Source organism: Macaca mulatta, chromosome 2, assembly GCF_049350105.2.
Source record: "Macaca mulatta isolate MMU2019108-1 chromosome 2, T2T-MMU8v2.0, whole genome shotgun sequence".
In the NCBI taxonomy this organism is placed as follows: domain Eukaryota; kingdom Metazoa; phylum Chordata; class Mammalia; order Primates; family Cercopithecidae; genus Macaca; species Macaca mulatta.
The window spans coordinates 149,761,689-149,787,569 of NC_133407.1; the positions used below are offsets into that span (position 1 = coordinate 149,761,689).

At 45.2% G+C, this 25,881-nt stretch overlaps 1 protein-coding gene across 4 annotated transcripts in view; it reads left to right on the plus strand.

Moving 5' to 3' along the window:
- Positions 1-25,881, plus strand: part of SLC6A11 (solute carrier family 6 member 11) — a 124,367-nt gene that overhangs the window by 84,150 nt on the left and 14,336 nt on the right. For all 4 annotated transcript variants that reach the window (NM_001134952.2, XM_077990161.1, XM_077990162.1 and 1 more), the window contains 3 exon segments: positions 10,849-10,952; positions 17,053-17,177; positions 25,043-25,155. In NM_001134952.2, coding sequence (NP_001128424.1) covers positions 10,849-10,952; positions 17,053-17,177; positions 25,043-25,155 — 342 coding nt within the window.

The following is a 25,881-nucleotide window of genomic DNA, read 5'->3' on the forward strand; positions in this document are numbered from 1 at the left end:
TCCATGCCTAGACATGGCTGTCCAGCCTCCTGGGCAAAAGCCCCGCCACAGTCACCCTCGTTCCCTGCTCCACACAAAGGGGCCACTGGGGTCAGCCTACACACCCAAACTCCCCCTGCACAGAACTGAACGGCTCCTCACCACCCGCAGCGCAACCCTTTAGCCCAGTGACACTTTACTGGCAGGGCCCTGGTTGGCCGCAGGGCCGGCTGCCCAGGGAAGGGCTTGGCACCAGAGCGAGAGGCTGCAGAACATATTTCCAGTTGGGTTTACAGGCCAAGAGCCTCAGTCCCTTCCCACCACTGTTCCCACTGGCCCTGCCCGCCTGCCCAGCACATTAGCATTTAAATATCTCCAAAGTCGTCTCCACCAAAGCCCTCTCCCCCCATGGAATCCACCAGGGAGGGAGCATTTGAATCCCTCTCCCAGACTCCCCTTTCCTCATAATGGCCATACTGTATTCATCAGCTTCTGTATGTGGCATTAGCCGAAAGAAGGAGCAAGGGCGCCTAGCAACCCAGAGGAGGCTGAGAAAGAGGTGGGAAGGAAGTGATTTTCATGTAATCATTCACTTCTACAAAAGCCGTTGTCAGGTACACACTGGAAACACAGCTGTTTTATTATTCTCCTAACCTACTTTTAATCTTTTGAGAATCCTTACCAATATAAAAGGCAAAAAGAAAGAGCTTAATTCAGCCATTTTCTGCCGGGCCATATAAGTTATATTTTTGCCTCAAACTAAGGCTCTGCTTACAAAAGTTGTGTGTGCGTGTGTCTGTGTGTGTGTGTGAGTCTGTGGGTGTGTGTCTGTGTGTGTGTGTGTGTAGCTGTCTGTTTGAAGGAAAATGTCGAAGAAAGAAAAGGCTGTGGGTTGGAAGCCCCAGGAGGGCCACCAAGCTCTGTTCTGGCTTCTTGGATCCAAAAGCCCATACCGCATGTGCTGTTGGGTCTGGCGGTTTTCACGCATCTTCTTGGCCAGGCGCTGGAAGAGCAAGCAGCCTAGGAGGGATGAAGTGTTGGTTCTTCTCATCCATCCCTGTTGGACCCAAGCTGGTAGCCCTAAGAGGCATGTGTATCTGCTTTAGTGATGGGCTGTTCAGCTTTTGCGCTTCTCAGAAATCTGATTAGTTCACCTGATGGGAACGGAAGCTGGGATGTTGGAAAGGACGTGGGAGCTTGTTTGCATAGTATAATTGAGTATCGTCAGCCACCAAAAGAAACCAGATTAAGGGGATGGTACCAGGTACTCCACTATACACTTTACATTCATTATGTCTTTCTTTCACAGGCAAGGAAGTTGAGGTTCAAAGAGGTGAAGTAATTTGCCCAGGGTTGCTTAGCAGTAAGCAGAAGAGTAGAGCTCCAAGCTGGGTCTGCTGACCCCAAAGTTTTTGCCCTTTTCAGTAAGCCCCTGCAAGGCTTAAGGCATGCAGCCTGGCTAGAGCTCTCTTGTTTAACTTAGGCCCCTTTGGCTTGGTGTTTCAGTGCCTTCTCCCAACGTGGGCTAGGTTCCCTCTCCCAACGTGGGCTAGGTTCCCGGGGCAATTAGAAGATTCGTTTGTTTGTAAGCCCAAAGTGACTCCTCACACTGGCCAGTGTGTACATTTCTCTAAAGTAAATGACAAGTGACTCCCTCTCCCTGGGTGTTAGTTTTTTCATCTATAAAAGGGAGCTAATAAATAACAATGGCACCCACCTTAACAGTGTAGATGAGGTGAGTTTAATACCTGTACAGCGCTTTCCATCTGGTATGTCATAGGTGCTAAGAAAAGTTAGTTGGTGTCATTGTGATCATCAGCATGACTATCATCATACACCCTCTTACTGGTGCTTTCATGGCAGGATGGGTTAATGCTGCATTTGTCAAAGACCTAAGGCATTACCACAGCAAACACCAGCCAATTCCAGGACATAGAGATGGATTTAATTGGTCGGCCTGCTGATGCTGGCTTTGGTGACAAGCAGAGGCGTGCCCTTCTGCTCTGACCAGTGGCTCTCTTTGCAGATTTGAAATCACATTTCTAGGGTAGCTTTTTCTGAAAGCTGTGCTGCCATAGATGCTGTAGAAAATCCCAGAGCAGCATTTGTACCTTCATGGGTAGGCGGGACCCTGGCCCCTACTGCCACTGAACTCACTACTACACTGAACTCATCTCCCATGCCCCTCCCCACAAGTTGCTCCTCTCTGCCAGATGTTGTTTGAGAGCTTATCTGCCTTTGCTTGCTCTCTATCTCTCCTGCTAAAGTGTAAGCTCCTTAAGGGTAGGAGCTCTGTAACATTTAGTGACAGCTTCAGCCTCCATTCCTGGGACTCGTGCCTGGCACATGGTAGACACTAAATGCATGCTTATGGTGGGGGGAAGAGGGAATAGGCTTTTTCGTTTCCTCCAGGTTTTTGAGTACTGGAATATCCTGAGAGGGAATAAATGTTGACTAAGCACCTGCTGCTCATGAGGGCTCCTGGCTGGGTTTCTGAATATTTTCCAGAGTATTTCTCAATGCTCTCCAAGAACCAGGATGGTGCTGGAGGTTTGTTTCACAAATGTTATTTCATGTTCTGTGTGTGTGAGAGACATGCTGCCCACATATGCACGATGACCGTCTCCCCAGTCTCCCCAATTGGATAAGTTACTCGAAGAGGTAGGAAAAAGAAGTGACGCTTTCTCCCCCAAACATCTGAGAAATTAGACATTCTACTTGCATGATCAAGGCAGAAATGTGGAGAAAAGGTGAGCATGTTTCCAGCAGCTCACCTGTGTCTAACCTGGGGATGACAATGCTCACCTCAGAGCAGTGTGTGGGATACACAGGTCATAGGACATACAGTCTTGTAAACTGTGAGGTGCTGTCCATGTGGACTGGGACAGCGTATGCTGAGTATCCGTCATGATGACCGTAGCTAAAGTGTGGGTGGGGAAAATTTGTCCTGGTCCATCCATCCTTTCTTGCTTCTCCCAGCAAATGTCATCAAGGAGCTACTCTGTGCAGCCCTGTGGCCCTAGCTGGGAAGGTGGGCTACACCCTTATTCATTGTTCTCTGTACCTACCATGCACCAGGGCTCATTGGAACCAGTTGCCTTGAAAGAGGTGAGGTTGCCCCAGAGCTGGAGGCGGGACCACCTCTCTTCTAAAGGGGCCCCACTCCCCTGTTCCCATGCAAATCTGTCCTCCAAACATCTGAATGTGGACCGCCCACAGCTGTGCTGCCAGAACGCCCCCCATTCATTGCTGCAGAACATGGGGAGTGATCCCTTTCTCAGCTGCTGACCCAGCTTCCTTAGGGTTTGTTTTGTTGAGACTGTTTTCCCTTCAAATTGTGTTGAGAAATAGGAAGCCCTTTCTCTGCTGAGCTGCTCCCTTTGTAGCGTCCTGGGAGATGCTGGTCAGTAGGCTCAGTTGCCTGGTCTTCCTTTCATTGAGGTGGGGTTGCCTTTGTTCTGTTTGACTTGACAGCTGCAGAGCGTTTAAATCCCAGCTGAGACTCCAGGCCTACTCAGCAGACCAGGAGGTCCTAGTTTTTCTCTGTAAAGTGTAGAGCCAGAACGCGCTGGGTTCAAACCCAACTCTCTCCCTTATAAGCTGTTTGACTTTGCAGGAGCCTATTTCCACTTCTGAAAAAAATGGAGACAATAATACTTACCTAGTAAGATCATTAGGCAAATTATGAGATTGTGTACATGAGAGTCTGTAGTATGCAGTAGGTTTCAACAAACATTAACTCAAGTTTTTCACTTCTTAAGTCATTACCAAAGCGATGGAAGGGCTGGTTCATGAATGTTCTGTTAGCTTATTTTACTAACTTTCTTTTCCCCTTTTGCCAAGTCATTCTAATGGCCACCATGATTTTGTTTGTTTGTGCTTGTGGGATTTTTAGTTGAAGAAAGTAGCTGTAGGTGAAATAGACTTGAAATAATGCTTTGGTGGAGATAATGCTGTGTTCACCAGTCATTTATTTTTCTCTTCCTGAGTAAATGGGAAGACTACATTCCCCAGACTTCCTTGTCTTTAGGTTGCAACCAAGTCACTTGGATGTGGCCAATAATGTGTATTTGGGAGTGATGGAAACCCTCAGGCCTAACCCTTAAAACTTTCCCAGGCAAACCTCCAGTTTCTCTGCCTCAGAGGCTGTGCTGGAAGCTTGTATTAAGAGATGGTGGTATCATAAAGGAAAAACACTTAATATCACAAATCATTGGGTGGAAGAGAGCCCCTTCACAGGGGTTGTGCTTTAATCTTTGTGTGGGTGAGAAATAAACTTTTATTGTGCTAAACTACTGAAATCTGGGGATTTATTGTTTAATACAACATAACCTAGCAGTAATTATCTTAACAAATACACCACCTCACTGATGAGTTAATTAGTTCCTTTCTAGACTGAGAGGCAAGGATGACAATTGGAGCCATGTTGCATTTTCACAACCACAGGCATCTGTGTAAGAACACAAACATATATCAGTTATGCTTTCTGTAAAGGAGCCTAATGATGCAGACTCCATGTAAAGGCATCCCATGGTTCTTCATGAGATGTTTTCAAGAAATCCAATCCCATACATTCTCAGGCTCTGCTATGCCCAAATGAGCATGTGTCTCAGCAGAAAAGCTGATCTCAAAATTGGTTTTTCAAATGTGAAAAATAGAAGAGGCCAGGGAAGAAAATGTTAGATCTGGAGTCAGGGAGATGTTAAGTTGCTGCTAAAATCCTGATGATGTTCAAATGTATGTCTCTAGCCCAGACATCTGTATGTAGCCCCAGACTTTCCATGTGTCTCTTGAACATCTCAATTGATGTCTCAAACTTCCCTTCTCCAAATTAATACCCATTTCCCCACTTTATACCTTCAACCACCCTTAAAAAAACCTGGATCACCCTCTAGTGTTGCACCCCCACCCATCATATTGCTCAGATCTGGGTATTCATCCAGCCAACATCAATCTTGTATAACCTGCCCTCTAAAGATTTCTTGAGAATCAAGAAGATAAGGTGGCAACAGAAAAAAAAATTGTTTTAACTTCCTAGGATCTTCCCATCCAAACAGAGAAACAAGAGTAGTAAAACAAAAACCCTACGGACAGCACCTTCAGCACAACTAGGTGACTCCATGAACGACAAAATGTGAATAGATGGGGCCAGATGCCAACAGCAATGACATCTGCATGATATCAGTTCTGCAGGATAAGATGAAGATTAACATAAAGGTAAAGGGAATTCTGACGATCCAGCACCAGGAAACCCAGAAAGCTCTAACATGTACTGGGAGAGGACTCTCTTTGGGGTTAGAAGCTTGGTGGACTTATCTGAGAACATCACCTCAAACGAGGAGGGAGCCTATGCAGTCTCTAACCCCTAAGTAAGTGGGGGAGGACTGCAACAAATTTGGGCAGAGGTCTGGGCCCCGTGAACACTACACACTAACCAGTTGAGGCCCCATTGTCATTAAGAAGAAATTACGGGAAGCAGAATCCAAATTGAGCAGGACAGAGACACTAGAGGAAGTGAAAGGAGAAATTTTGGATAGGAGTGGGAGAAAATAATAGAGAACAATAATTTCAGAAAGAACTATCTGTATGGCCATAGTTTTAAAGAGTTTTTGGCAATAAAAGAAGAAGGAAAGTTCAGATTGTGAGTCTGGAAAAATCTATCCTGGACCACTCTCATTCCTCTACACAAGAAAATCCTCTCCTAAAAGTACAGGAAAATCTATCTCACCTACACATGAGCAACAGAAGAGGACTGTGATCAAAACTTATGCAAAGCTATGATAAAGAAAATAATTATGGGGAGGATATTGTCCCAAGGCATTGCACAAAGACAGATTTACAAAACAGCGGAACACTGAAACTTAATATTTCAAAACAAGCTAAAGGAAATTAATAAACCAATAGATACTATGAGGCAAATAGCATAAATGAAATTGTTAGACAAAAAGACTATTTTTAAAAAGAGCTGACAGGAAGGACAACTTACAAAAGAAAAACTTTAAAAAAAAATAACTAAAATGAAGGAATAACAGTGAATACAGACCATGGATAATATGATAAAGTAAACAGAAGATGGAAAGGAGGAAAAATGTAAAAATAAAGTCAGAAATGAACAAAGACTCTTTAAAGAATGAAAGAAAAAGCGATAGGTATAGAAGGTGAGCAAAGAAGGTCCAACATGCATATGAGTCCCCAAAGAAGAGACCCAAAGCAATGGAAGAGAATAAATACAACAATAATTTTGGAATCTTTTTTCTCCTGAAAGAGAAGACTTGAACTTGCATCTTGAAAAAATATACCATGAGCCTGAGAAAATCAACACAGATTAGTCACTGCTGGACTTTATTAAATTATAGAACAAAACCTGTTGGACATCCAGACCAAAAGAATAAGTGCTTTATAAGGGGAAGCAAGTTATATTGGCACCAGACTTTTCTACAGCAGCACTTTGTGCCAGAAAACAACTAAGCAGTATATTCCAGATACTCAGGAAAAGAAAAGAGAGCCAAGGATTTTATATACAGCCAAATTGCCTTTCAAGTATGAAAGTGACAGATCAACTATTCTAAACATGCAAGAACTCAGCAAATATTATTTCCTATGAGCCTTTCCAGAGGAATTTACTAGAGAACAAGCTACAGATAACAAAATTGACTGGAAAGGCATTAACATAAGGGCTGGGGGTGATCATTAAATTCATAGTTACCTATCAAATTCACATTAAATAATGACTATAAGGAAACTGGCATGGTGCTGCATGCCTATAGTCACAGCTACTCAGGAGGCTGAGGCAGAAGGATCATTTGAACCCAAGAGTTCAAGGCTGCTGTGAACCATGATCACACCACTGCACTCCAGCCTTGGCAACATAGCAAGATCCCATCTCAATCAATCAATCATTCAATCAATCAGTAAAGGCTATTATGTGATGGTTGTATGTTCTGATAATCTAGACAGTATATGCAAAATTTGAAGATAATAGCATATATATGGAAAGTAGAAAAAGTTTACAGATTGACTTTTAGTATTAACTGGAAGCAAATGGATATTTCTTCAAATTGGATGCTAGCAGATAGGGAGGGAAGACAGTTGGAGGCTGTAGCTAATTTCAGTATTCCTCACAGCAGAGAACCAACAGACTGTGTCAAAAAAGGGGAGGACTAAGGGTATTGTGTAAAGGTGCTGGTTTCATGGTGAACATCAGACTAAAAATGACAGACTTTTCCCCATAGAGGTAGGGGAGCAAGATGGAAAAATCATTTGAGAACATACCCACCTTTCACATGAATCTTTAAGCCCAACATGCCCTCTTTCATCTCTTCTCCAATATTGAAAGGTGTGCCTCCTCCAGGCAGCCTTCTCTGATTGTCTTAGCACAAGTTTCTCTTTCCCCGCGTCTGTCTTCTCCTAGCTACTGGGCACATTGTTTTGTGAATGTTTTATCTCACCTGAAGACAGAGATGGAGTGCTATGTAAAATTGAGTGGTACATCTTTCAGAGTCTGACACAGGGCTCTGCACAGTATACAGGTGAATGAACTCAGTGAATGCTGGTCCATCAGTAATTCGGGTTTGATTAGAGGATTTGGGCTCATATCCTCTGGGTTTTTCTAAGAGCTAAATGTTGCTATTAGCTTCAGTTTGAAGTGAGAACAATTCAATTCAACATGACTTAAATAAAAGAGGAATTTATAGGCCTCTGAAATGAAATGTTCTAGGATAGGTCTGATTTCAGGTCTGATCCAGGGACTCAAGTCATGTGCTAATATTGGTCTGCCTTTGCTCTAGACTCTGCTTTCCTGTGTGTTGGCTTTAATTCTCAGGTAGACTCTTCCTTCATGGCCAGTGATGCCCCCAGCAGTTACAAGCTTAACATCCCCAGAAGAAAAAAAAAAAAGTGTCCCATTGACTTGCCTTGCATCATATGCTTGTCTATGAACCAGTCACTGTGGCCAAGAGAAATCCTTGGATTGGCCAAGCCTGGGTCATGTGGCCAGCCCTGAATCTACCTCTGAGTGGAGAAGAGGTAGCTTTCCAAAGTAAAATTGAGGTACTGTTACCCAAAAAGGAAAGATGGATGCTAAGTAGGCAAAAACAGCAGATGTCCATTTCGGTGTTGATGGGTCCAAAGGGCAAATTGAAAAAACAAACAAACAAACAAACCTGCAAGTGACAATCATTGGTTTGGGGGACATATCTTTGGGGCTTGTGGGTCAAAATCTTTCTTTGGTGTTGCCTAACTCACAGAGCATTTATTTACCATGTTAGGCAGAGGGCCCACGCCAATGAGTGATGGGATTCAGTAGGGATTGGGGAGCGGCTCTCCCACAAGTCTGAGGGCTTTGCTCACTCTGGCCTGCACACTCTGACCCAGGACAGTGAAGGAAGGACACCCGGTTTGTGGCAGCATTAACAAGTGTGGTGGATTGAAGGCCCAGAGTCTGGTCAGGCACTGAGTAGCTCTGTGAGTTGCCACTGGGATTTGGCCTCCCATTTCATGGGTCAGCAGCTGCACTGCTTTTTGCTTCCCCATGTGGCTCACTGGCCTTTCTAAGCAGAACAGGCAATCCACTGAGGTAGTAAATGGGGAAACTGAGACAACGCAGGAGGAATTAAAAATACAACCATTTCTTCTCAAGTCTTTAACACTTTTTCTCCGCTGGACCCTTCCTACCAACATTTCAGCATCCTTAGGCTTCTACCATTTCCAAACACCTTCCCCAAATTGTATCTACCCTTTTACTACCAGCCTATCTCACACCCCCACTCACAGCAAAATGTCTGGAGTTTGTTCTTGTATTTCCTCTTTCCAGTTTCTCCTACCCCATCTCGGTGCACTCTGGTCTGCTGGCACTACCTGCCTCTCCCTGCCCTTGCACTTCATGAAAAAGCTCTCCCTCAGTTCCTCACAGAGCTCCAAGACCCTAAACCCAGTGAGCCTTTTGTTAGAGGAGAAAAAAATACACTTATTTCTCAGGTTCAGAGGCAGCATTATGATCTTCCATTTTAATAGGCAATTTGTTGAATGACTTAACACAGTTGAGCAGACCCACCCACAAGAATGACTTGTACCGTGTAATCCAGTTCTGAAGAGGGAGAAGATACTGATACTTTGCCTGGAAAGGAAAGAATTCTGGGGTCCATTGGGCATGAGTGTTTTCTTTGAATCGCTACCACATGGAGGAGAGGGATGTGGTCTGGATGCCCCCAGAACAAGGAACACAGGAAGAAAGCTCATCTTATCTTTAAAAATGTTCTAATAGTCAGAGGTCTCTGAAGAAGAAAGGGTCTGTGTCAGGAGATAGTGAGCTCCCTGTCACTGGTGGTAAGCAAGCAGAGACTATTCTGTCAGAAGTACTCAGAAGAGAGTTCTGTGTTGAGTGAGAGGTTACACCAGAGGCCTTCTGAGGCTGATTCCATGTTGGAAATTCTGGGACTGAATGAGCATACATCTCTAGAGGCAGACCTTCATGGACTTGCACCTGCCACTTCCCAGCTGTGTGGTTTGGGCACATTACGCAACCTCTCTGTTCCTCAGTCTCCTCAGCTGTAAAAGGGGGCCAATAATAGCACCTACCACATAGGGTTGCTGTGATTTTTTAATTTTTTTTTATTTTTTATTTTTTGAGACAGAGTCTTGCTCTGTCACACAGGCTGGAGTGCAGTGGTGTGATCTAGGCTCACTGTAACCTTCGCCTCCCAGTTCAAGCAATTCTTGTGCCTTAGCCTCCCATGCAGCTGGGATTACAGGTGCCCCCCACAATGCCCGGCTAATTTTTGTATTTTTAGTAGAGACAGGGTTTCACCATGTTGGCCAGGCTGCTGTCAAACTCCTGACCCCAGGTGATCCACTCGCCTCAGCCTCCCTAAGAGCTGGGATTATAGGCATGAGCCACCCACCATGCCCTGCCGGGTTGCTGTGAATATTCAGTAATACATGAAGGGCAGTAATGCATGGTGCCTGTACATTGAGAGGTCAGTGTTTCCTGTTTTGTATTTTTAGTGCGAGCCCTGTTCTCTAGATGGCATTTGATACCTAAGCATGAATCTCCTCAGCTGCATTGGGATTTGAGCTCTGGATTTTCCTTGGCAACTTCTAGGGGCTGGGCTCAAAGAGAGCCTGGGGTACGTGTTTGAGAAGCCACTGTCATTTCCGTTGTGCATGTCATGCTGTCCACAGCAGTTTTTATCAAAAGGGAGCTTGGGGACTAAGAAAGTAGTTATCTTGTGTAGCACATAGGAAGCCGAGATGGGGGAATCTGTTCTGAAAGGGAGAAGGACATGGTGGGCCTCCCTCAGTCCTCCTCTCCCTGCCACCTTTTATGCTGAGTTCAGCTATGCAAATGTATCATCCTGGACAGAATCTTATGACACTTTTCTCATGGTGGCCTTAATCATAAGGAAAAGGAAGCATTCGTTTTACCTTAAACATGACTTACCTTGCAAGCAGGCACTAGATCCCAGGGGCTCGTGGTCCTTGTTGCATGAATCCTTGCAACAGTCCTGATAGGGAAGTTTCTTCCCTACTTTGCTGATAAGGAAACTAAGCCTCAGAGAGGTTAAGTAACTTGTCCAGGGTCACACAGCTGAGGCTGGGGTCCTAAGCATTCAAGTTCTTGCTATTCACTGAGCTATTATTCATAATGTCTGGCAAATTCCCAAATTAATTGAGGACATTTACACTTGATCATGTGGTCCCCAAGAATAGAACTCTTTTAAAGGGGATCCTGGGTAGGTTAGGAAGTTTAATTATCCATTGTGGAGTTTTTCTGAAGGGTAGAGTGTGGGTGGGGAATTTCAGAGACCAGGGCCACCCTCTCACCACACATCTGACTTCTGTTTATGCCATCATCTTTGTGCCTTCCTACAGGTCTGGGTAGATGCTGGAACGCAGATCTTTTTCTCCTATGCCATTTGCCTGGGCTGTCTGACCGCTCTGGGAAGTTATAACAATTATAACAACAACTGCTACAGGTGAGCATTTCCCTGGGCCCTGCCAGCTCTCCACCAAACCCTCAGAGCCCTCTAACCTGCCAGGCTAGTTTATATTTGTCTGCCCACCTTGCAGGGCCCCAGGAGGAGACAGATAGGCTGTTTGTTGACCTCCCGCTGCCCAAGTGTCAAAGAGTGGGCCACCAAGGAGCTAGGAGAATAACAAATGTAACCAGAGTCTCTCTCAGGCACAAAGCCAATCCCCCACCACCACCAGCATCTCATTCAGGTCTCAGTGCCACCTCGTATGGGTAAAGACACATCCCAGGGTGGATAAGTGACTTGCCTGAGTCACAGAGCTAGTACATACACCAAGGGCCTTGTTCTCCCACCTACTATTTAGAAACCTGCTTCCTGCCCCTTCATACTTGACTGTAGGGTCCTCTTGTGCCCCACCTTGCCCCTCAGCCTAACACGTCTCTTTGGCCTCCTGTAGATGGCTGCACCAGGGCTGGGAGGGAGTTCAGGTGAGAAGGTGAGCCCCAGGCTGTCTGACCCTTGGCTTCCTGGCCTCTTATGCCTGCAGCTTGAGTTCTACAGCAAGGCTGACACCCGTGGAGGGCAGAAGACCTGCCCAAGGTCACCCAGCAGTGTGTGGTGGAAGTGCTGGTCTAGGATGATGGTCAGTCTATTGACGTTTCAGTCTACTGGGGTCTCTGCACCCCTGAACTCAGTGCCTGGTACACAATAGGCTAATATTTCATGGTAGATGGACAGCACATCTCTTCCTTAGAGTCTAAGAGCTCCTTAAGCATGGAATGACAGTGCAAAAATCCCTTATCACAGAATAGTGGAGAAAGGAAGGCTGTTGTTGTTGTTGTTGTTGTTGTTGTTGTTGTTTAACAAATGGTTCTGACATAGGATAAGTATTTTGGGGAAGTCATCAAATTAGATTCTCATATATCATCTCATCTTTCCACCGTAATAAATGTCAGATTGATTAAAGAGTTAAACATTTTTTGAAAGAAAACCATCCTGTAAGTAGGAATGAAATACTGATTTCAGAATGGGAAAAGATGTAGAAAGCATCAAAAATAATTAAAGAAATCACAAAAGAACTAACTAAGTGATAGATTGGTCCACATAAATATGGAGAACTTCTAAATTTCTGGAAAGAAACACAGAAACTATTCAAAGTAGCCACCTCCATAAAGTGAGACTGGGAAGTCAGAGGGGGGGAGGTGGGCTTTTCCCAGTTCTACCTTCTATACAGCTTAAATGGGTTTGTTTTGTTTAGTTTCTTTTGTTTAACTCTGAGTACATATTGCTTTTATAATTTTTTTAAATTGTTAATACAAATATCATCCACATTATTTTATTTCCAAATATGAGAATTTTCTGTAAGATTAACGAGCATCCCCACAATGTACGATACTCAAGGGGTTTATATCCACAACATATGAATAATACAAACAGATCTATAGGAAAAACACTAAAATACCAGTAGAAAAACAAGCAACACACTCTTTTTTTCTTTTTGAGATGGAGTCTCGCTCTGTCGCCCAGGCTGGACTGCAGTGGCGTGATTTTGGCTCACTGCAAGCTCCGCCTCCCGGGTTCACGCCATTCTCCTGACTCAGCCTCCCCAAGCATCTGGGACTACAGGTGCCTGCCACCACGCCCAGCTAATTTTTTGTATTTTTCGTAGAGACGGGGTTTCACTGTGTTAGCCAGGATGGTCTGGATCTCCTGACTTTGTGATCCGCCCGCCTCGGCCTCCCAAAGTGCTGGGATTACAGGCATGAGCCACGGCACCTGGCCAACACACTCATAAAATATTGAGAGTGTTTTTCCCAAGTCCTGTTCAGCATAGGTGAGGGTAGGTGAGCAGATTGTGCCATACACCTGCTGGTGGGACAGGAACTTGGAATTAACCACCACATCACTGGGTCATCATGTGACTCGAGTGGCACCGTGCATTTGAAAGAACTTTTATCAGTGACAGCGTCCCTCCCACATGACCCCATCTTTGAGACAGGGAAAGTGAAGCTGGTGGAGGCGGTACCTTGCTAGACGTGGCAGGGCCTGGACTCTGACTGGGGTCTCTGTGTCCATCCTGGCCTCCCCACTACATCCTTTCTGAGAGCTAGCTTAGCGGTCACATTATGAACTCACTTGTTAAATCGGCAGTGTTTGCTGTGTGTCTACTAAGTGCGAGGCCCTGGAGTCGGTGCCGTGGGAGATGCAGACAGCAGTGGTGCAGCCTATAGAGTTTGTAATTTGGGGAAATCAAGACAATGGGGAAGTTAATGTGGGCAGGTCCAACATGCTGAAAAGAGCAGCTATTGTAGAATCCAGTGTGCCGTCAGGCCGCCGTGAGTTCTGCTTCTCGGGTTTTTTGGATGAGAGGTATTTGGGTGACCGGACGACGACGAGATGCTAGAGACAGTCAGAGCAGGCTGTCCAGAAGAAGGCATCTAAGTTTTGTGGAGGATGTGAGCATGGGGGATGAGAAGTGAAGCACTTTGTCAGCCATGATGAAAATGTTAATTACAGACAGGAAGAAAGAGGCACCCAGACAGGAAGAATAGCACATGCAGGCTTCCGGGCTGGGCCAAGTCTGACCCCCTTGGGATACCAGAGAGGGCTACTGTCTGTGTACAGTAACACCCCATCAGTGGCTTATGGTCAGCATGGGGACCTCTGTGCTGGGACCTTCAGAGATCACTTGGTCACTCTCCTCTCCAGCTAGGCCGTCAGCACCATGAGGACGTGGGCTACATGTTCTTGTTCTCTGCTGCATCCCTTGTACTTAGTTTAGTGCTGGCTTCTATGCAGGGAAGTCAGAACAAAATCACCCCATTACACAAGCAAGGAGACAGCGGCCCGTGGAGCTTGAGTCCCTTGCTCCTGTTTACATTGCCAGAGCTGGAGTGTGGCTTTTCACCTGAGTCTTCCTGGCTCCTGCACCCCTGTTCCTCACTACCAGGGGTGGCCAGCTATTTCCCAACTGCTGGAGTTGAAGAGGGTTTGGTCAAAAGTGCCTTGTCTCCAGCGTGTGTCTTGGGGCAGTGGCAGTTTCATTCCCCAAGGAGTGTGTGGATGATGTGTGCTGTCAGCCGTGAGTCCCTTCTGCTTCCCCCTCCAGCAGGCAGGGTTTTATCCCATCTCTCCCATCAGCAGAAGAAAGCAAATCCCCTGGGTGGCAATGCAAAATCAGAAGGTTCATTTTATTTCCTTTTCCAAATTGTTCTGCAAGTGGGTCTTCTCAACTCCAATGGAGTAAATTAGTACCCTCTCTCCCGACAGCACAATAGCTTCTGGAGGTCTTAAAAGCCCAGTTCAGCGCCTGCCGACTTCAAAGCACTGTTACATAAGCCTTTTACCTTGACGTGGGAGCTGGGGAAGGAATTAGAGGGCTAGAAATGGAGCAAGCCAGGCAGGGAAAATCCTCACTTCCGAAGACACCACTAAGCTCTGTCTGCTTGAAGGGGTGGGTGTTCTGGGGACTGGAGGGGAAGAGGGACAGGTCATGCATGGGGCTGGAAGGGACCTCAGGTCCCTAAACAGCTTCTCTGTCTCTCCTTCTGTCTCTCCCTAATGTGAGAAAGTCACTCAACAGACGTGTGCAGGAAGATGGGACTTTTTTAATAAGGGACATTTGTTTTTTAACACCTGTGTGGATGCCCAGAGACAATTTTTTAAAGTCAGGATTTTTTCGTCATAATTTTTAGGGTGCATCATTTTTGTTTAGCTCCTAGCAAAAGCATGGGCTTTGATCTATTTGACTCATCTCCCCCAGCCTCAGGATTCAGTGAAACGTAGCCCAGGGCTGGCACACTGCAGGTCCTAAGAGCATCACGTGGGAGAATTTCAGAATGGAGAGGCTGTAGGCAAAAGCTTTCCTCCCTGGTATCATCGAATGTCCACTGCTTGATAAGTCAGGGCCATTTTGCCTCAGACTTCAGGAAAACAGGCACAAGGAGCAGATGTATCCCAACCTTAGGAATAACTCTGCCCTGACCTGGGCATAGCTGAATTTCTTTTTGAGCAGAGGTAAATCAGACTTGCAGATAAAGTCCCCAAAGTCCCCAGTTATACCAGCCCAGCCAGCATTCACAGTGCCAGAAGAGTTATTTAAAGGGATGTGTATCAGTCGTCCATGGCCACAATACTGCTATGTAACAAACAGCCCCAGCACACAGGGTCTGACCACAGCGAGTGATTGCTTGTATTGCTCACAAGTCTGCTGGTCAGCTGGGGAGACTCTCCTGCAGGCTATGGATTGAAAGACCCTGGGTTTGGCTCCAAAGTCCAAGCCAGGCTCAAGTCAGCTCCACGTGGGTACATTCTGGGGTCCAGGCCAAAGGGATAGCAGCTCCCCTGGGGAAGTTCTCATGGAAAATCACAGAAATGATATAAGACAAATCCAATCATGCAAGCATATCTCAAGCCTCTGTTTATGTCACATCTGCTAACATCCTGTTGTCCAAAGCAAGTCATGTGGCTAAGCCCAAAGTCAGTGAAGGCAGGGAAATATACTTCACTCCAAGGAAGAAGATTGTGAGAGTGAGTCCTTGAGGAAAAATGATTTGATCTAGTGTAAGGCCAAGAAATTCTGTTATCCAAGCACCTTGTATAGCCAGTGAGATCAGGTTCAAAGAAAAAATATTGCAGGGAGAATTGGAACCCAAGGCTCTGGACCACCAGTTCAGTGCTCTCTCTACTCTGCCCTTGATTCCTAGGGTCATTGCAAGGCAACAGGGTGTTACAACCACCAACGATGTTAATGTAAGCTTTGGTTGCATTATAAAAAGTATGATGTCAGGAGAAGAGGAGGTGAGAGTCCTGCTGTGTTGTCGAGACTAGTTCTGGATGTGACAATTGAGGAGGGACTGGATAAGCTGGAGTGTATTACAGATTTCAAGCAAAATAAGGAATTAGTAAGGGAACTGGAATGTTTAACGGAGAACAAAAAACTCAAGGGGCTATAGGGCCATTATCTTCAGATCTGCCAAGCCTGAAGGAACTCCAGGCTGTTTTGGAGGGTAAAGCTAACTTTATCAGAGAGAACAAGCATGGGTGAATACAATATGAGAAAGTTCTTAGCACTCTAAGCAGTAACAAGGGGAAAGTACCACTGGAAAAAATGGCCAGCTCCTCATTCCTGGGTGTGCAAGCAGAGGTCAGCCGGCCACCCGCAGGGATGCTATGGAGGCTAGTCATGCCTCTGGCAAGAGGTTGAACAGGGTCACCTGGCAGCTCCTCCCCTACGAAATGGGGTATTAACATGGATTGTATGCGTAAGTCTCAGTCCAGGCACTGCAGTGGTTGAGATTCTAAGGGCTAACTTCCTGACTTGGTGATTTTAGGATGCCAGGCCTGAGGCAGGGCCAGCCGGGACTCAAGGGTACCGTCTTCATCTTGACAAAGTTCCATTGTTTCTAGTCTGATTTCTCCTGGGCCATGGCTTTATGCTGGTGCTTCTTAGCTGGTGAGTCCCCCCTCCCAAGAGCAGGGGACAGTCACTGCTCTGATAAACCTCTCCATGCAAGGGTTCAACCTGGAAGGGGCTGCTCCCTCGCGGCAGCAGAGCAGAGACAGACTGAGGTCTGGCAGACGCTGCTCCAATGAACAGCTTGGCCAGGATGAATGTCACCATAAAGCCTCTGCCCTGGAGGCTGCCGGAGCTTCAGGTGCAAGGCCCATGGTTGCTCCCCTGGCTGAGAAGCCCCCATTTCTCCCGTGGAGGCTTCTCCTGCCCTCTTTGCTTTGAGCTCCCAGGAATACTTTCCCAGGCTTTCTCTCCTACCAGGGACTTGGAGGAGTGTCGGTGTGTTTCGGAGCATTTTCTCATTAGTTCTGCATTTTCCCATGTGCCAGCCTCCCTTCCCACGCTGACTCCATGCTTCTGATTCCTGACCTACCTTATCTTCTAGAAATTCAGGAGAAGCTGTGTGACCGTGGGCCAGCCACCTAACCTCTCTGAACCATGAGTGCTCCATCAGAAAAATGGAGCTGCCTGTGCCCGCACTTCTCTGCCTGCCGCACAGGACAGCCATGGTGCTCGGGTGGAGAACGTTCGAGCTGTGCACTGGTTCCGCCCGCTCTGACCCTAGTGCCTCTCGCTGCTTCCCCACAGGGACTGCATCATGCTCTGTTGCCTGAACAGTGGCACCAGCTTCGTGGCTGGATTTGCCATCTTCTCAGTCCTGGGTTTTATGGCGTACGAGCAGGGGGTACCCATTGCTGAGGTGGCAGAGTCAGGTAAGTTCGCCAAAGGAGGGGATGGAAAAGGCGGCGAGGGAGGCCAGGAGTGATGGTCATCATGGAAATGCCATCTTCCTCTTTGGCTCACACTTCTGGATTAAGGCCTCAGAAAGGGGCCCCACCATTCATCCACAATCCAGGATCCTGGGAATTACCGAGGAGGAAAGCCTCGATACCTCCTCCCTCCCAAATCCAAGGCATCCCCAAGTTTTGTAGATGCTATCACCCACTTCATTCATTTCTCCCAAGCTCCACTGTCTCCCCACTAGCCCGGGCCACCATCACTGCTCACCTGGATGGCTCAGAAACCTTTCACTGGACTCTGCCTCTGCTATTGTCACTTCCACTTCGTGCTCTATCCTGCAGAGGGATTTCTTTTTTTTTTTCAAAATGCGAATCTGAACATGTCTTCTCTGATGAAGAGCCTTGCTTGGCTTCTCATAGTGCTGGACTCAGCATGGCCACAAAGCCCTGTGTTGCCTGGCTCCTGTGGCCTCACCAGCCTCACCGCCCACCATTCCCCCATGCTCACTCTCTGCCCCACCACTGTGGTCTGCTTCACTTCTGCAAGTTAACTCTCTCCTCCTCCCTCAGGGCCTTTGGACATGCTTCCCCTTTGCTTGGAGAGCACCTCCCCCTCCCTCTCTTTCCCTGTTCTAGACACAGAATCACCATGAGCATGACAGCCTTGAGTAGAGATTGACATGTGTGTGTAGCAAACCCACCACAAGCAGGGTTATCATCGTTTGGGTGATTGTGCAAAATGGTGAGAAACTGTTTCCTTGATTTACATGGTATTTGAATTTCCAGAGAATTAAGTGCACATGAAAAAGTACATAGTTTGTGTTTACATGACAAATGGAGTCTAACCTCAGATAAGTATAAATAGGTTTTTCACCTACAAGCATGTCCAGTGGGACTTTGTTTTTAAGAGCAGCACAGGGCATCTGGCCTCCCTGGCCTCCATCTACTCAAGGCCAGTCCTGCCCCCACTCATGTGACAACTGACCCACCTCCCTCTCGAGCTCCGGTCCAGGGTGTGGCTGTTTAGGTTTGGCCTGTGCGGTCAGGGAAGCACCCCTCTGACCCACAGAAGACCGGCAGGCCACGGGGTGTGGATGTCAAAGGAGGCAGCTGATCAGCAAGCTCTGCTCCATGGCTGCTCAGAGTCCACCTTGCTCTTGGTCATGTTTATCAGAGATGCAGGGGCCCCTGCTGAAATCAGGGGTACAAGCTAGACCAGAGGATATGAGTACGATCAGAGCTCTCAATCACTGGGCACCTACTCATTGGACAGGAACTGTTACACACATCATCTCATAGGATGCTCAGCTCAGCCCTCTGAAGTGGCATTTTTGCTACCACCATTTTATAGATGAGAAAACTGAGGCTCAGGGACGTGAGGTCACTTAACTAAGGACACGCAGGCTGGAAGCAAGAGAGCTGGAACTTAATCCAGGCCATCTGGCTATCAAACCCATGTACTTCCCACTCCATCCCACTATGGCTGGGTCACCTAGCCCTTCACAAAACACCTCTGCCTCTTCCTCACATTCAACCACAGGCAGCCCTGTGAGGAGGGATCATTGCCTTCTCAACAATAGCGTTGCTCACCGTGAGAATCCGTGTCCTCCTCTGTAAAGTGCACACCCTGAAACTCCCTCATAGTGTTGCGTGAGACAGAGTAGCCACAGCACTGTTGTTGTTCATTTTATCATTGCTTCCGTTTTGGAAGGGAGTCCAAGAGAGGAGTGATAAGAAGAAAAAAAGCCAACTAAAATTAAATTTTGGACTTTTTCTTATTCAAACTGAAAGAATACTCATTGTGGAAAAATAGAGAAACATTAACAGAAGAAAAAAATTCAAATCCAATGCAACACCTTGGGGTTATCCCGCTAGGATTTTTCATACTTATGTACCTATAAGCGTGATGATCAAAACTGGATGATATTATCCTTGGCGTTATGTAGGCTGAGTTCTTCCATTATAATAAAGCATGAGGAGCTTGGCCCTCAGTAAAAATAGATTGTTATCATGAGTTGTGTGGTATTCCATTGAATTGATGCACTAGAATTGACTTTCTCTGTCCCACTTGTCAGGCTGTAAGACAGGTGTTTTTCATATACTACCTCATGAAATGCTCCTGGCACCTCTGCAACATAGGTTTCACCAGGGCCTCCACTCGTGGCTGTGCAGACTATGCCCTGCACAACTCCAGCAGGCACTATTCACATAGCAGTCCTAGCTTTTACAGTGCCTGTTACAGACGAGGACCTTGTAGCTCAGAAAGATGAAGTGGTTCATCCAAGAGCATATAGTCCATAAGCAGTGCAGCCTGGATCTGGTCTCTTCTGCCTCGCTTTCTTGTGTTGCTGTTGGCATCAAGCAGGAAAGCCTGCTCTGTGCCCCTGATTGGGGGTGTGAATCACACCAAGACCCTCTTTAGGAGTCTGCCAGTTGGAGCAAATGCAAGTTACAGCTGAATATGTAGTCACCTCCCCTTTCTCAGAAGGATCTGGGCTCACTTTCTGAGGCATGATTTTTGGAAAATACTTAATTAGATGCCAGAACACTCAGTGGGATGTCCCAGAACACCTTGGAGACTGAGCCAGGGAGACAGAATGTACTTCTTGCAGGGCTCAGATTTTGTTCTGTTCTACGCCTAGTGCCTGAGATTTGCTGACCTTCCCTGCACGTCCTGCAGTCTGTCTCTCTGATGCTGTTGCACTCAGGATGCTGTCTCCTAGGGGAGAGTTTTACACAGCTTACAGTTGGGTCTTGCTTCTTTATCTAGCCTAATAATCTCTTAACTGGAGTATGTGGTCCATTTGTATTTTGCAATGATTGATATGGTTAGGTCCAGATGTCTGTTTGAGGACAGAAAATGTCAGAATAATAATCAGAAGTGGAAAGTGTCACATGTGTGGTAGAAGTGCAAAGTGATATGTTATTAACTTGAATAAGTTATGATGTATAGTCTTGGTCCAATTGCTTAGAGAAAAATAATAAGAGGTAGAGCTAAAAAGCTAATAGATGAAACAAAATTGAAAATTAAAAATATTTATTAACCCAGAAGAATGCAGGAAAGTGCCACAGAGTAAAACTAAACAAAATAAACAAAAACAGAAAACCAAAAAGAAAACAAATACAAAATAATAGACTTAAATCTAACCATATTAATACTTATATTAAATTTTTTTTTTTTTTTTTTTTTTTGAGACGGAGTCTTGCTCTGTCGCCCAGGCTGGAGTGCAGTGGCGTGATCTCGGCTCACTGCACGCTCCGCCTCCCGGGTTCACGCCATTCTCCTGCCTCAGCCTCCTGAGTAGCTGGGACTACAGGCGCCTGCCACCGCACCCGGCTAATTTTTTTTTTTTTTTTTGTATTTTTAGTAGAGACGGGGTTTCACCGTGGTCTCGATCTCCTGACCTTGTGATCCGCCTGCCTCAGCCTCCCAAAGTGCTGGGATTACAGGCGTGAGCCACTGCGCCCGGCCACTTATATTAAATTTAAATGGACCAGATACACCAATTAAAAGGCAGAGATTATCAGACCAGATTTTTTTTAAAAAAAGACCCAACTATAAAACGTCTAAAAGAGACACACTTTAAAGACACAGATAAAGTATAAAAGAATGGGTAAAGATATACCATTCAAACAATAAACATAAGAAAACTGGCTTGACTATATTAGTGTTGGACAGAGTAAACTTCAAGTCAAAAAGTATTAGCAGAGATAAAGAGGAACACCTCATATTGATAAAAGGGGCAATTCATTGAGAAGACATAGCAATCTAGTGAGTTTGTACCTGAAAGCAGAGATTTGTTATATAGGGAGCTAAAACTGATAGAACTAGAGGGGAAAATAGACAAATCCACAAGCATAGTTGGAGATTTTAACACCCCTCTCTAATGATAGAACAATTATATGAAATGTCAATAAAGACACAGCGATCTGAACAATACTATCAACCACAATGACTTCACTAATATTTATCAAACTGCACTCAGTACTTACAGAGCACAATTCTTTTCCAGTGGACATGGAACATTCACCAAGATAGACCATATACTGTGCCACAAAACAAGCATCAGTGTATCTCAAGAAATTGAAATCCGTTAATATAATGCACCATGTTAATAGATCTAACAAAAAAACATAAGATTAGCTTCATCAATGCTTAAAAAACCTTTAACAAAATTTAACACGCATTTACAACATAAAATAATCAAGAAAATAGAAATTGAGGAGTACTTTTTGAAATGATGTGTATGTGTAAAAGTTTTTAAAAAGCAGATATCTATAGTATCCTACCCATTATGTGAAAAAAGAAGGGGAGATGAGAAAATATGTCTACTCATTTGTGCAAAAGAAATACAGAAAGGATTAACTAGAAACAAACAAGAATGGTTACCTTCAGGGATGGTCGGAAAAGGGGTGGAAAGAAGGGAGGAATGGGAATGAGGGAGGAAGAATGAGAAGAAAGCAGTGCTTCTTTGAATAGATCTTTTTTAAAAATTAGCTCTGAGTCTTGGTAATGTTTCACATACCACTCAAAATAAACCATCTTTTTTTCTGTAGTGGAACCCCAAATTGAATATAAATAGTAACAAATGAACTTAACTATACTACAAATGAAAAATGTCACCATGCTGAAGGGAATGGGGAAGGAAAAACTAACCTATGTAACTTTGAGAAACAGCATCTTGACTGGATATTATGAGGCTAAAGACAAAAATAACTGTATTGTGCTCCAATTAGCATAGGGGTAGCAATTCTGCAACTGTTATAAGTGTGTATATTAGGATTGAACAAATAGGTAAATATTTTATAGATAGATTTTTCACTGAGAAAGAAGTTAAAAATAAGGAAAGGACAGATGCTAGAATGTCTTTTATTGGAATTGGAAGTATCAGTATATTAAAACTCATGGTTTTCATCTGTGTACAGATAGATATAGAAATATTCATGTGTATATGCATGGATAAATATACATATATTTCCTATCTTTGTGTGCTGAGAGAGCTTACAAGCAATAATACTCCATAGTTATAAGCACACCTAGGGCTCAGATCTTGGTTTCTAAACACTATTCTTCACTTTAAAACAAAAACAAAAACAGGGCTCCTTGGCAAAGCAGTTGATTTCAGAGCTAGGGCAAGACAAGGTGAAGCTAGAACATTTTTGTGATGCCAAAAAATAAGGAAGTGCTCAGAAAAAAAGGATGGAGGCATGTCAAAAAGCCATGGAAATCAACCTGAAGGAACTCCCAATGGTCAATACTGAAATAACTTGAACAGTAAAATAAATAATGATAGTATTGGATTGTAACCCATAGAATAAACTACCCAGGAGTCCATACTGACATATATAAATAATTGAATAAATAAATGGTGTGAAAGGACACTATTCCTTGGAGAAGAATTATAATTAATAAATATAGAAGGAATAAGGGAAATACCAAATCACCATTAGGCAAACACCATTGTAATCACGGTTGCAGGCAAGACCCACCAATGGATGCTAAAATCAGTAGGTAAAAGTTGGAGTAGAAGCAGGATATTTTCATAATCTCAAAATATTTCCCTCCAAGAGAGTTAACAATTACAAAGAGAAAAAGAGTAACGTTACAGTGGAGAAACCTAGCAGACAACAGTTTAACCTTAACCTTAAGTGATCAAAGTAAACATCACCAGTAATAATATTGATTGACATGTACCCCCTGATATAATGCACCAGAAAGGACATAACATCACTGCTGTGGTTTTCTAGCCAAAAGATGCACAGCCTCAGCATAAGTCATGAGCAAATATCAGACCAACCCACATCAAGAGACATTCTGCAAAACAACAACCAGAACTCATCAAAAATGTTGATTTTAGAAAAGACCAAAAACAGACTAAGGGACTGCAAAGACTGGAGAAGACTAAAGAGATACAACCACTAAACGCAATCTGGAGTTCTGAATTAAATGTTGGAACAGAGAAAAGGGGGCAAAAGGAGAAAAACTGGCAGAATATGAGTAAGATCTGTGGCTTAATGGTATTATACCAATATTAATTTACCAGTTATTAAATATTGAATGTGTTCCCCTAAAATCAGAAACAAAGCAAGGATGTATGCTATCTCTGCCTCTATACCGTATAGCAATGAACTTCCTAGAGAGTGCAATAAGGCAAGAACAATAAAAATAATTAAAGGGAAGAATAAAAATGTTCTTGATAAACATACTGACTTAGCCAAAAATCCTAAGGAACCTACTAAAAAAGTAATAAGTGAACTCAGTGAGGACGAAGGACAAAATAAATAAAATCTATTGTACTTCTTTACATGCTAGCAGGAAACAACTGGAAAGTTTTTACTTCTGCTCTTCACAAGACACCGTTAAGAAAATGAAAAGGCAAGCCACAGACTGGGAGAAAATATTTGTAATAACTCCTCTGATCAAGGATTTACATCCTAAACATATAAAGAACTCTCACAATCAAATAAAAAGGAAACAACCTAATAAAAAAAAGTGGACAAAAAAATCAAGCCATCACTTCACAAAAGAAGACATATGAACAGACAATAAACATGTGAAGATACTCAACGTCATTAGCTTGTCATTAGCCATCAGGGAAATGCAAATCAAAACTATGATATAATATCTCTCTCCCACTGTAATGACACATCTTAAAAGACTGACAATATCAAGTGTTGGCAAGGATGTGGAGCCACGGGAAATTGGAAACATTGCTGGTAGTGCTGTAAAATGGCACAGCTACTTTGAAAATCAGTTTGGAATTTCTTAGAACGTTAAACACGTGATTGGCATATGACCCACCAATTCCATTTCTAGGTAGAATAGGCAACACTAATCCGAGGATGAAAAAAGAAACTGAATTGATGGTTGCCCAAAGTGAAGATGAGGAACGGAGGCGAAGAGGCAGCAGAGGGGCCCAAGGGGCCAATGGCAGTATTCTATAGCTTGATTGCCATGGCTTGATTGTCATGGTGGTTATCTGGGTATATACATTTTTTAAAACTATTAAACTAGTTAAACTAGTGTGTAAATTATACCTTAATGAAGCTTCTCTTTAAAGTAAAAACTCATCAGAGTTCATGTCTATTAAGCATTTACCTGCTTCAGTGCTTTCCATTTATTGTGTCATCTCACTGAATTAGCAAAACTACTTTTTTTAGGTAGGACTTTATTATCCCCATTTTTCAACTAAGAAAACAGATTTGAGCCCAGGACACCCGGCTACAGAGCCTATGCTCTTGACCACTGTGCCACAGGGCTCGACTCTCAGGTATCTGTCTGCTGACATTGATAAAGTTCATCCCGAGGACACGTTAACCCAGCCCTCTTATGTGGAGCAACTAAAACAAGGGAGTGTGGACCTGGAAATGAGAGTGGAAGCCAAAGGAAGAGGCTGCCAGGGTGGAAGAGCATTTCTCCAGCCTGGACCCGACCTACCACAACCACTGGGTGCCTGGTCCTTGCCTCCCCTTGGGCAGACGGAGTCAGAATCGCTGGGTAGGCCTGAGAATCTGCATTTTAACAAGAAACTGCACCTTGCCCCTTGAGAACAGTAGAGACATGTCTAGAGGAAGGTCCATGGATCAGCCCAACCTAGGCTTGAATCCTTACCCTTCCAAGGCCCTTGTTTACCTCTTTCTGCCTCAACTTGCTCATTTGCAAAAGGGGCATCAGAATAGCACCAACCGCCTGGGGTGGCTGGGAAACAAGTGATTTGAGTGAGAGGCAGGCACAGTGCCTGTCGCAGAGGAGGCTCTCAGTAAATGCTGGATTAAACTAGCAATGGTATGAGGGATGGGGCTCCACCCAGTGGCTTTCTCTCTCTCCCTCACTCCAGGCCCTGGCCTGGCCTTTATTGCGTACCCCAAGGCAGTCACCATGATGCCTCTCTCCCCGCTGTGGGCCACCTTGTTCTTCATGATGCTCATCTTCCTAGGCCTGGACAGCCAGGTAAGGGGCCATGGGGAGGGGGAGCCCAGGAGGGAGGGGAACCTGGGCCAGGAGGCCAGACGCCACCCTTAAGAGTGGCTCCCCAGGCCCAACCACTCCCACCTGGCCCTGGCATCAGGGCCCTGCCCACCATCCCCCATTCCACCCTCCTCTTCCCTCCCAGCAACGCTTGCACCCCCCCATCCACCAGGTGGGCTCCACACTTACCCACGAATGTCTGTTCCAGCCCCTCTAAGCCTCCCCAAATACTGTTTTCCTTACTGGAATTCCCAACTCTCAATTCATGTTTAGAAAAATTTGCTAAATACTTCCCTTCTGCTCAACCACTCCTGCCAACAGCACTGCCAGGCACAGGAGAAGAGAGTCTCAGAGAGTGAGTCCCACAGCATGCATGTCCCCGTCCCAACCCAGTCACTGAGGACACGGACACATACAAAAGCACCTCCTCTTCCTTCCTCCGTCTCTGTCCTGGATGCCACCACCAGCTCTGCCCCGCCACCACCTGCCTGCCTCTGTGCTTGGCCCTCCCTAGAGGCCCCTTGCCGACCTGCCTCTGCTTGGCAGCCTCCTTCCCTGGCAAAGGGGATAGACCTGGAGCTAGTAACTCACCCATGCACTCAGTTTCCCTTTGTTGTCACACAGCGGCAGGCGCTCGCTTCCCACACTGAGCACACTCCAGCCTCCCATCCCAGGTCCCCAGCCTCTTTCCCAGACTATTCCCCCATC